The 12,508-nt window shown below is 37.9% G+C and overlaps 1 protein-coding gene across 1 annotated transcript; it reads left to right on the forward strand.

Moving 5' to 3' along the window:
- The first annotated feature begins 2,459 nt into the window (after positions 1-2,459).
- tmem120b (transmembrane protein 120B) lies at positions 2,460-11,195 on the forward strand. The gene is made up of 12 exons (XM_066688707.1): positions 2,460-2,665; positions 4,159-4,277; positions 4,600-4,719; positions 4,957-5,016; positions 5,207-5,302; positions 5,799-5,888; positions 6,711-6,776; positions 6,939-7,000; positions 7,114-7,206; positions 7,912-7,976; positions 8,429-8,497; positions 8,722-11,195. The coding sequence occupies exons 1-12, from the start codon at positions 2,552-2,554 to the stop codon at positions 8,836-8,838; spliced, it is 1,071 nt and encodes a 356-aa protein (XP_066544804.1). The 5' UTR covers positions 2,460-2,551; the 3' UTR covers positions 8,839-11,195.
- Positions 11,196-12,508: the final 1,313 nt, after the last annotated feature.

Genomic DNA, 12,508 nt, shown 5'->3' on the forward strand with positions numbered 1-12,508 from the left:
TACAAAAAGGCAGTAACAATATAGTCTTAATGTAACAGTCATAATATAGTGTTAATGTAATTGCATGTATTGTCTTAACTACTATTTAATTTGGACAAAGGCCTTATGGTAACCCAGGTCCAATTACATTTCCTTACATTTCTTCCAACCCAAGCTTCATAACATATCATTGCCTGCCTGAAGTTATCTTTTGCTTCTCCTCTGGAGTCACTAAAAAAGTAAAGGTGGTGGAGCCAACAGTGAGTTTTATTTCAGTTAGAGAATCCATCATTCGTTGATGTTATATACAAACTAACCAGCAACCTCATCTATGTATACTCTTATTACCTAATTGGAACTGTTAAATACATATTATGTAATGTAATTACATTGAATTCATACACAATGTATCACACATGGGGATTGCATTCCATAATAAACATCTACCCTTAACTTGTTCCCTAATGTTGTTTCCATTAGTGTGTTTATTCCATAATATAATGCTAATTTGTCTCTGTGTAATGTTGTACAATACTGTATTGAAATGACACTAATGTAAAACCACCTTTGATAGGCATCGGCAACATTATTGTTATTAATCATTTAGTGACTTAATGAGAAATACATTACTTCAAATCCATTTTACACATTTTACATTTGTGTGGATTATAAGCCTATACAGAGTCAGATTGATGTAATTCATTGACATTACCTTTTATTATTTTATGTGGAATTAAACATTGTGCTTTTCAGATTTGTTTTATCTTAATTTGGCATCACCAATCATTTAGGTTACAGCTTTAGTGTACATCATGGATTTAATTATTGTTAAAATAATGAATTTAATTATTTAATACAGCTTTGCCAATGCTGTTCACAGCTTCATTGTGTGATGATAAGTTGACTGCTAACAAGGGGGCAGCAGTAGTTTTCATTCAGCTTAACATGATGTTATTATTGTTATTAATTAGTAATCTGGGAAGCCAAGTGATGAACTTCTAACAAAATTCTATATTTTTGCAATTCTGCAATTGAGAATATGTTTTCCTGTGTGGCTATTGTTAGCTATTGTTTCATCCTATGAAAAATAAAATGTAGAAAGCTCTTGGATCACTGAGTTCCTGTTATTTGTAATGCCCCACAAGGTGTTCTTTCAAAGTCAAGACTGCCAAAAAAGGGAAGAAATAGAGAGTGCAAACCATGCATGGAGAATGGTCTGCTTCAGACAGTCACATGACTCTATTGCAGTTTAGTACTTGATTCCTAACATGCATTCTTCAATGTAAAACTCTGGTATTTGTGACACCACTGACCCCTGTTGAAATGATCTGTGACTTCCTTGATGCTGCATTGTTTGTTTTTTAGGACCTGTGCTGTTTTTGGTGCAATGAATTTACAGGGTCAAGAATAGAGTTTAAAGAAAATATAAATCAACGAAGAGTCAATTAAATACAATTGATTTGCGTTATTGCATTAGCTGTTCTACATTGTAGGCATTTGCATGTCCTTTTGTGAAGCATCTTCAATTCATGCTATCCCATTGGGCCTCCTTTTACTCGATGACCAAATGACTCTTCAAACAATTATATACTGAGCAAAAATATTACACCAGTGTTGAAAAACGCTGGAAAGGTAGGCGATCATTTAATCAATTGTTTATGATTATATTTTTATTTTATTGCTTTTCATGTTTTAGGTGTGTGTATTGCATATATGTATTTTGTCTGTAGAGGTGCACTACTGCCATCGAGTGGAGAAAAACCCTGCTGTGAAAAGCAAGTGTTGTGTGTCAGCTGAGGTCAGGGAGCTTGGGTAATTTACACAGAAATCCCTCTAAACTCCTCATAGTCTTCTGGCTTCAAAAACGTTACAACACAAATCTTGAGTTACAGACTGAGTGGGAGGCTCTATAGTGATCCTGCACAGTGAGCTTTACAATTATGTGTAGTAAAAACCCTAATGTTTTAACAATTCGTGCCCTAAAGCGAGAAAAAAGTTTTAAAATACAAGTATTTGATATAAGTAATAATAACAGGGATGGCTAATTGAAAATAGCTTAAGTAATAGTTACAATCAGCTAACTGGTCTACTGCAACTTTACATTTGGGCTGTCTATTGAAATATAATATGTATGTATAATGCTATATGCAAGTGTTTATATATGAAGGTCACAGAAACAGTAATGTGATAATAAATAATAAGGGAAAATACCGAATTAAAAAAAGGCATCCAGTCACAAGTCGTTTTGGAACTGACCAATCAGACGGCACGTTACTTGGCCAGGTTTCTCATTCGTCGCTGCCCTGCAGCTGATGGCTCCTCTCGGCAGCAGTGGAGTTCCGCTCCTACTCTCGATTGGTCGGGGGGACAGGGCAGACGTCACTTCGACAAAGCTGATTGGTCCGGGCGGCCTCGCTGGGTTGTGCTGCCTTGCGCCAAACTCGTTCGACACAGTGACGTCAGGGGCAACACTACCGTGGTGCCGCAGTGCGCCTGCGCTCTGGAGAGCTGAGTTCTGGCGAGGGTAGCGGTGGACAGCTGTGGCGGCGGCGGCGGCGGCGGCGGTGTGCTTATGGAGGGAGAGAGGAGAGAGAGAGGGAGAGAGAAAGCGGGGTCTGATACAATGTCACTACAGAGGTGCCAAGCTGAATGGGAAGAAATTGATCGGGAATTCCAGCAGCTACAGGTGGTGTACCAGCTCACGAATGACAGCATTTGTCCTCGGGAATTGTCAGCTAAAACTTATCAAGCACTGCTGCTCATTAGCCATGTTTATTACAGCTCTAAAGGTTTTCTACTGATTGCATATGTGTAAATGTGTAGTAGTGAGTCGATTACCGGAGTTGCATTTGCTTGCATATGTGTTGCCTTTTGTTTGCTACACTTTCCATCGGTGTGTTACACGAACTGTAAATCCTGGCCTGGCCAGCGACACAGAAGGTCCTGTCCAAGAATGTAAGCAGTCCAGACCATTGACACCCTGGTAGGAAATAACCCGTCTTTGTTACGAGGCAGGGCAAGGGTGTCATTATTGTGATCGATTATTGCATCATTCAGGTTGACATTAGACACCGTGAAGCTGTAGAAAGTATGAGTGAAGTTGGCATTACTCTACTATAAGCCTAATGATCTATGGATTGTATTTTAAAGGTTCATGTGAGGTTACCCACATACAATTAGTGCACAAGACAAATACAACATATGGACTGGTAGAGTACCATCAGCCTTATACTTTGCAAAAAGTGATATGTAACTAGTACAGTATATACATATGCATGCATGTATGTATGTATGTATGTATGTGTGTTTTCCAAAACATAACTTGGACTACACACTGATATTGAAATGCACAAAGCATATTCTGTATTGTTAAAAGCTTGCACATTCTTGCTTCGCTAAGCAGAAAAATATTGTATGAATGTCACAGGCAAGTCAAATCGTGTTTATTTATATAACCCCCCCCCCCACCCCTGTATAGATAATATAATGACACCCAAATTTACTGTTCACTTTTGTCCATCATTTATAAAGCTGTGGAGGCTACTCAAACCCTCAGTGCTTGGAACATGTTCATGAGAAGTAGTCAGTTGTTATTGTACTATAAAATATATACTATAAATAGATTTGCAATACCACCATTACCCTGTCTCTGTGCGATTTATTTCTGATTCTGTTCCATTTTTGTTACTCTTAACAGAAAATATTGCACAAAACATTCATTGAGGGAATATGTATTTGACATGAATGTATAATCAAGTATTATATATACACTCACCAGCTTTAGCCCGGCCATTGTTATCCCATTTTAATCTTATTATACACCATACTTTTAAATATGCTTACTGGATATCTACAGGGATTGTTGACCTCCATCGATGCAGGAAAATAATGTGTTGATACCCATGTCTGCTTTATTAGTTTCTCGTTGTATATCCAATATGTCTGTGGCCTGTCTAAGGGTCACATTTTCCTGTCAGGAGACAAATAGTTTTTAACGCAGGAACGAACTCCATTTTAAAGAAGAATCTTGAGTCTGGTCTGTGTTGTATTTCAGGCATCTTGCTTCCACATGGTTGTATTTTCCCATAATCATCATGAGCCCTTATTCACGGGGGATAAAATACTCCAAAGCACAAACACAAATGATTAAGCTAAAGTCATTGTGCATTTGTTTTCCAGGAAACGCACAAAGTGTACAAACAAAAGCTTGATGAACTCACCAACCTCCAGACGATATGTAGCAATTCCATTAGCAAACAGAAGAAGAGTCTGAGTGACCTGAAGCACAATCTCCAGAGGTAAGTACAGCAGTACAGCCAAGTAACCAGAGGCAGAGCTTTGTGCTGTAGATGGACTTAGTTTGTGCAAAATATGCCCTTTCTAAAGCCCTGAAATCACTCTAAAGTCTGTAATTCTTTAATTTAGCATTTCCCCCCTAACCTTCAAAGCCAATGAAAGCTGTCTTTAAAACTAAATGTGATTCTGTTTGGCAGATCTCTTGGATGGGAAACAAATGCATCAAAGTAATATCTTCCTTACAAAGAAATAATCTCCAATTTACAGAATGTTTGATTTACACATACTTGTAGACTTGCTGCAATTTTGTTCAATATTTTTCAGGTGTATACAGACAAGTAGTCCAAAAGAAGTAGAATACATTAAGGATATCCAAGCCCAAATCAAAGAAAGAAAGCAAAATGTCTTCTTTGATATGGAAGCATATTTGCCAAAGAAGAATGGGTAAGTATCATATTTTTGTTGTGTAATAGTTTAGTAATGCTTTAACCTCAAGGCTTGGCAAAATATTAATTAAAGTTATAATTTAAACTGAAGTGAATCACATATTTGGCAGTACGAGTTTCAGTGTTAATCCTGAACAAGTGTTTTTTGTTGTTCTGTCAAAGAAATGCATTGCAAACAACATGATTGTTTTGAATGTTTAACTGAAATCACAACTTTGTTTTTGTATTTTTACAGGTTGTACTTAAATTTGGTACTGGGGAATGTGAATGTAACACTACTCAGCAATCAGGCAAAGTAAGTTTGCAGTTCAGCCTAATCATAGTAATTTATTGTAAGGTAAACACATTTGATTTATGTGTGGCTATATCAGTCATGAAGGCTGTAATGAACTGAGAAGCCAAAAGCAAGTTGCACATGAGAGACAGATTTTTTGATAAAACCTGTTTTCCTGCATTTGTGTGTGATACATTCCTCTTTCAAACAGATTTGCCTACAAAGATGAATATGAAAAGTTCAAGCTCTACATGACAATAATCTTGTTGCTTGGTGCCATAACATGCAGGTTCCTACTAAATTACCGGTGAGTTGTCCTTATCTCCTGTTAGCACGATTTCCTATGAAAAGCCTTAGATCAAGATGCTTGATATATTGGCTTGGTTTTCCTAAGCATTTTTGTTTTCTCTCTCTCTTTATATTACTTTTTTTTTTTTTTAAACTAAGACACAAGAGGGCACTAGATGCACTTTAAAAAACACTGAAAGCATCCCATACATGTTTTTTTAAGTGTTAAAATGTCTACAAACTTGTGAACACATTCTGTCCATCATGATTTCACAGGTTACATGAGGCAAGCTGAAACAAACTTATGTGAAATGGTAAATAATGAGAAAATACACATTAGGTAGTATAGTGCCTTTAGAAGACGTCATCTCAAAGTGCTTTACAACTATAGGAAATCACAATTTATAAAATATACAAAATGACTATAAATCGAAATGCCAAACAGCAAAATGTGTAATGTTTCTCTGTTTGCAATTTTACTGGTGTGTAATGTATGGTTTTGTGTTGTTTTCCAGGGTGACAGATGAAATCTTTAATTTTTTGCTGGTTTGGTATTACTGTACACTGACCATAAGGGAGAGTATCCTCATCAGCAATGGGTCAAGGTATGTGTGTGTGTGTGTGTGGGGGGGGGGGGGGTTAGTAGGTTTGATTTTATGTAAGTTGAATGCTTAAACTCAGACCCTGTTCTGTTGTACGCTTGTATAAATTCTGTATTTCACTTATTGTAAAACTGAATCATGATTCTGTGCTGTATGCATCCCCATTATGATACACAGGTCTCTGTGTACAGTGGGTGGAAGAACACCTTAGATTTAATCTTGTCAGTGTTGTGCATTAGTCATAGGTCATTCGGATATCTAGTGGGTCGAATCTCATTAATACGTTGTGGTTACCCAAAGTCAATTACCGATCGCCTCGCAGAAAACTGTGCTGTGAAGTTGTGCTTCATGGGAAATGGTTGCCAGAGTATAGAGTGTATCAAGCAGAAAACATTATTGACAAGCTGTTGGATTTCCTAAAAGGCAGGCTCTGATAAATTCCGAAAACGTCAGGAAGTCGCAAACTAAGCCTAACTATAAGCCAGTGGACCTTCAGCTTCTGGGGTCGCTCGGGGACTTATTTATTGTTACCCCTTGAGGTAACTGGCACTTTAAAGAGCTTGGCTGGGTGTGTGTGAGCATTAGTGAGATTCTCTTCCACATTCAGTGTATGTCAGTCTGAGTGGCCTACTTTCACAGGAATTGGTAGACTTACTTGGTATATTTATTTTTAAACGGTTGCATATTTATATGATTTTGTTTTTGTTTAGGAGACTGATATTATTTAAGACAGTGCTTTTGTGTACTGTAGCCTTTCTGCAGTTACAGTGATCAAACCTGTTGCCAGACTTACAGTGGGATTCTCTCCTCTCCCGCTTTTTGCAGGATAAAAGGCTGGTGGGTTTCACACCACTATGTTTCAACCTTTCTATCTGGTGTCATGTTAACATGGTGAGTAATGGTAATGAACAACAGGTTACAATTAAGTATTTTATTTTTAACCTTATTTTTGATTTAACACATTAAACATGTAAATGTTTAGCAGGGATAGTGAACCAATTAGTTTTTTTTAATAAATCCTAACTGCTTCTGTTTTTGTTTTTCTCTTTAAAGGCCGGATGGATTAATGTATCAGATGTTTCGAAACCAATTTCTGGCATTCTCAGTATATCAAAGTATGCATTTTCATTTAATTCTTTCTTTATGGTTTTCTGCATGCTATACAGATAGCCTGGACTGTTGCAGTTTAATATACATTTTTGCAGACTAATCTTTCTTTGTCTTACAGGTTTTGTACAGTTTCTGCAGTATTACTACCAAAGTGGCTGCCTCTACAGGTTACGAGCTTTAGGGGAGAGAAACCATCTCGACCTCACAGTTGGTAAGGTACTAAACATGCCTTCATGAGACAGGGAAAGGAAAGCGCTGAATGTTGAATAGTTCGTATTTTACAGACGTATGTAATTGGACCTAAACAGAGGAACAACCAGGGACTTTCAGGTTTTATTTTTTTGGCAGTGTTTCGGACAAACAAGTCCACATGCCAAGCTGTGGCTAAATGAAAGCGATAAGAAGTTATAAATTAATTGCATGTGCCAGGCAAAATAGAGGATGTTTTGCACAGACTGGTACTGGATCTATTAATGGCAGCATGACACACACTGCCCGTTATATTTTAATGTTGAGACAAAGTTGTGGAGAGGTCGGTGAGCTAAAATCCCTTTAAACCGATACTTAAATATGAGTGAATTCCTGAGCATTGGGAGCAAACTAAAACCTTAAGCTTGGTAATAATCTTCTGCAAAAACAAAGAAACAAAAACAACACGAGGAGCTTTAGACAGACTGCCCTCTAGTGACATTCAGTGACCTACAACTGAAAGGTTTGGCACAGGAGGTTTCATGTATATTCAACTTCTCTTGATCCTGAGGAGATCATAGCTGGAGTAGGCATGCATTTAAAATGACTTTTATCTAAAAGAAAGTGAGAAATGTAACCATGATGTTTTGCTCCTCCTTCTGTAGTAAGCCCAATTAAGGGGAAAATCCCTATTTTCCTGACCGGTGTGTGTGTTTCTGTTTCACAGAGGGTTTCCAGTCCTGGATGTGGAGAGGACTCACCTTTCTTCTTCCGTTCCTGTTCTTTGGCCACGTAAGTACAGCTGGCCGCTTCCTGTGACACTGGGCACCCATCATGGTTCCTGCCATACAGGAGGGGGTTTCATTCCATGTCGGTACTTTACTTTATTTCACAATTTGGATAAGGATAGCAGTTAGAGAGCATAACATAGTTTTCATGCAGAATACCTATTATACTGTTTATTGAAGAAAGTTGCGTGATAGTTTGAGCAGGACCGGTGTGCAGACTGTGGACTTAAGAGTTTCCCAACATTCAGTTCTCTCCACAAACCCTGTGAGACCCTTTATTTATTTAAATATGCCTTTCTCTGTGAACACCTTCCCAGCTTCCTCCTGTCACCATCTCTCCATCTCTCTCTCCGTGTTGTGCATTGATTTTCAAGCGTCTTGTGTTAAACATCAAATTGTGTTATGCTGTGAAGAGTAAATCCCTATATTAAAATTTAAAATATGTATGTTTTTCAGTTCTGGCAGCTTTATAATGCGGTGAAATTGTTTGGGTTGTCCAGCCATGAAGAGTGCAAAGAATGGCAAGTAAGTATAAAGAGAATGAGCTGAGTTCTGCCCTGTGTTTAACAGCCTGGGGCGGTCTGTCTGAAGAGGAAATGTCACTGGTTTCTCTGTTTCTTTGACAGTTTGCTTTCTACTAATCCCCTGTATTGGTGATGACTGTTTTAGGAGGGCTGTTGTGAGTGATCAAGCATGATTTTAGACGGCTCTTGGCACCCGAAACTAATGGCTGTTCTATGGGGTTGCAGGTGTTCATGCTGGGCTTGACGTTTCTCATCCTCTTCCTGGGCAACTTCCTCACTACGCTTAAAGTTGTCCACCAGAAGTTTCAGAAAAACAAAGACAAGGTGAAGAAAAAAGAGTAAAGCCAGTTAATGCAGGAGCAGCTGGTGGCAGCGGTGGTGTAGAAATCTCTTCACCGAGACCTCGGGGGGTGGAGAAGATGAGGAAAACAAATGTTTTGCCGTTAAATGTGTCGATACTTTTTATATGTACAGTTTAAAAACCCAGCTGGAGGAAAGGGAGACATCTGCTGCTATCTGAAGTGACTCCATTACAACTACAACTAGAATCTCACTAATTTCCCCTAAGGATCATCATATCCGTTTTTTTTAATACTCTGTGGACATGTATATTGAAGACCGGTTGGATCCCGTAAAACCTGAACCACTAAATAATTGATCTTGTGAGAATGATGAACTGTTCTTTGCTTGTTTTCCTTCCCCAAATCCTTTTTAACCTATATGCCAAGACCACGTTGCACCATTTAATTTTTTACAAACGGATTTTGCAGATCTGCAGGTGTTAATTCACTCCATTCCACATTATTTAGTAGACATACCAGTAGATCCATATAACGGGAAACGGCAAAAGTAGTTGTCTAAAATGTTCCGATCTACAAACATCACAATATGGCTGGGTTGGTGTAAAACAAATGCAATTATGGAGTTTTCCCCTTTGCTTTTTGTTGCATAATTCACTTTTGTCTCATTATCATTAAATATAACATATGTGGTGTTTTCCTTAGCAGTTTTAAGATCCCTCTGACCCTGTGATATTGATAGTACTGAGCTGATTTCCAATTTGGTTAAGGTGTTGTGTCCTGTTACATTTATGAGAAGCATCCGAATACAAAGGCAGGAGCTTTGTTAGATGCTTCTGTTGATTTAAATGTTATACCCAGTGTAGTAAATGCCTGCATTGACAGTAATTGAGCAAGCCCGAATGGAAGTGATCACCCTGCTTAAATGAAAGTCAGTCACTACCACTGCAATTTCAATTTGCAGAATGAAAAGCAAGTTTGTAATTCCTGCCAAGTTAACCACTCGTATCGATTGTTATTATGCTGGGGTTTTTTTTCATGTGGTGACATTCCCAAAACTATAGCCCGCTGTTGGGATGTGATGTGTGGAATGACTCGTCTGATTTTGAATATCTGGTCTTTAAAACGTGATTGAATCATAAAATTGTTCTGCAAGCAGTATGGGTTCTAGAATGCTCTTGTGGGGGAATAGAGGAATGAAAGAACCACAGCTTGTGATTTCTCATGTAGAGACTTGAATTCACTATTCAGGATCTGTTTTCCTTGGTTATATATTGTTGTTGATGTTGGTTGTTTTTTTAATTAACACTTTCACAGCTACACGTTTTAATTTTGGTTGGTCGATCAATAAGAATATGCATATGCTTATTTTTATACAGAGGAAATAACTTTGCTAAAAGTCTGATATAATAATGCTGTCAGTTCTAAGGGATGGTCTTTGTTATTAGCCCGAGTATAGTTTTGTATTTATTGTGGACATCTGCTGCACATGAAAGCTGCTAAACCTCTGAGGACAGTGTTAAGAGCAAAACTCTCGGGGTTACAAGGGCCTGTTGATTTAGTGTTCTGTTTTGTACATATTTATGCCAACAATGTGACAAAGCCATATATAATGGACTGCCCATTCATCGTATAACGAAACAAAAGGTCATGTATACAGAGAATTGTGCATAATTTTTACCAAACTGCGATAGGGTGCAACTATTTTTTTGTAGATCATGCACTTCAGAGATCAAAATGATGTGAGAATTCAGTGGCAGGGTTTGAATAATGCCTTAATTTTCAGTAACCTGGATATCACTGCCCTACATTATCACGGTAATTTTTTTCTCCACATTAAAAAAATACATTTGCAAATGGTCACATCATAACCAGGCAAAGCTGTAGACTTCAGTTTTGTCCTTGTAGACACATTTGCGTTAGTGATTGATTCATAACTGTAGATTTAACTATGAAAGGGGAGTGTGATTTTACAGAATTGGGAAAGTCTGTTTGGGATTTTTCTGTGGTAAGGGAACAGCAATGTTTATTTAAAGAAAGCTATTTTATTTTCACTTTTTCTATTTACAGAAGAACTAATACTAAGTAAATTGAGCCGCCACTACGCACAGCAAAGTTGACTTTTGGTTTTGTTGTTTTGCAGCAGTGTGTTCCTGCTGAGTCTGTGGTGTGGTGTTCTTTTATTGACAAAGGTTGTGCTTTTCTTTTCAGTGTTATGAGTTTTGCTTGCCCTGCAGAATGATTGTAGTGTGTGCTTGGATGTCTGGAGCTGTATTAAAAGAGGGATGGAAAAAAAATAACTTGGATATTCTGCATATAAGGTCAAATTCTTCCATAAATCTCAAGACTTGGTGTACATTGCTGTAAAAAAAAAAAGTAATAAATCTCTTAAGAAATTAACATTTCAGCTTGTCCTTTGTTTGTACACACCAGAGGGTCTAGTTGTGTATAGAAGTTGCTTTTATTTTTGATCTTGCCCTTTACTTCTGATAACTTCTGGATATATTTAATCAACTTAGAACTGCTTCATGCCACATAGTTTGAACTTTTTTCTTGTATATATTCCTATAGTTAGTAGATGGAACAGAGTAATACTTTCTGATAAACTACATTTTACAGTTGTATGCAAGAATTTATCCCCAAACATGATACAGGAGGTGTACAGGGCATTTGGCATCAATGTCAAAGCTCATAAGATGTTGCAATCTGTCTGTGAAACCAAGTTACATGTTTTTATTTACTAAATTATTTCACACTTGTCCTATTATGTTTTTATAAGTAGGAATCATTAAGTGTTATCAAAGTATTCTTTTAATTTGGATTTATGTAATGAAATGGGGGAGGATAGAGATCTTGTTGGTGATTTCCAGTAATGCCACTAGATGTCACCATTGAGCACTGGAACTGTTGAGTGGCAGTAATCCAATTCGCAGTACAGACCGTGCCTTCTGGGAGGTAATTTGAGGTGTCAGACGTTCATTGCCGACATTGATTCTTGGTTTCTGTGTTCTCTTTTGAATGTAATATAAACCCAACCTCATCATCTTTGCTGATTTGTACAGGAACATTCCATCTCTCCAGTTAGGTTTGACCGTAATATGTGGAGGAGCGCTGAAGTATTTCTGTAGATCTCGAATATTCACATACTTGTGACTACTAAAACCCTCCCCCTCTCCTGCCTGACACGCAGAAAAACAACCTTGACTTGGCATTGCAGAAGTCCAGACGCCTCCCATTAAAATCTGGGTCTGGAGCTTCCCCTCAGATAGCAGCTATCTGTGTCATGTTGCTTCAGACTAAATACTGATCACAGGCTGCAGAGCAGAAACACTAAACAACAAAAACACATGGCCCCCATCTGTATAAACCCACATCTTGACCACTGTGTTGACAAACAGTGAGTTTAAAAACAGCAAATTGATTTCAAGTCTACAAGTTAATAAAGCCCCGTGTTTCAACACTCGTCTTTTGTCCAGAGTGTCACGAGATTCCATGTGATTGCCCAAAACAGTACAAACCTTTGAGCTGGCACTGCTGGACTTCACTGATACTGCTGTGTAAGTGTACAAAAGTTGCACATTTTGTGTTGGTGAAGCTGCACACTGGCATCAAAGAAACAAACCCTGGAAAGGCTGTTTAAACAAGTCTGCTGCTAGAAACAACAGTTTTCAGCACCTCAACAATCAAAGCAGGAAAGCCATTCAAATGGTACT

The sequence above is a fragment of the Amia ocellicauda genome, chromosome 17, assembly GCF_036373705.1.
Source record: "Amia ocellicauda isolate fAmiCal2 chromosome 17, fAmiCal2.hap1, whole genome shotgun sequence".
Taxonomy (NCBI): Eukaryota; Metazoa; Chordata; class Actinopteri; order Amiiformes; family Amiidae; genus Amia; species Amia ocellicauda.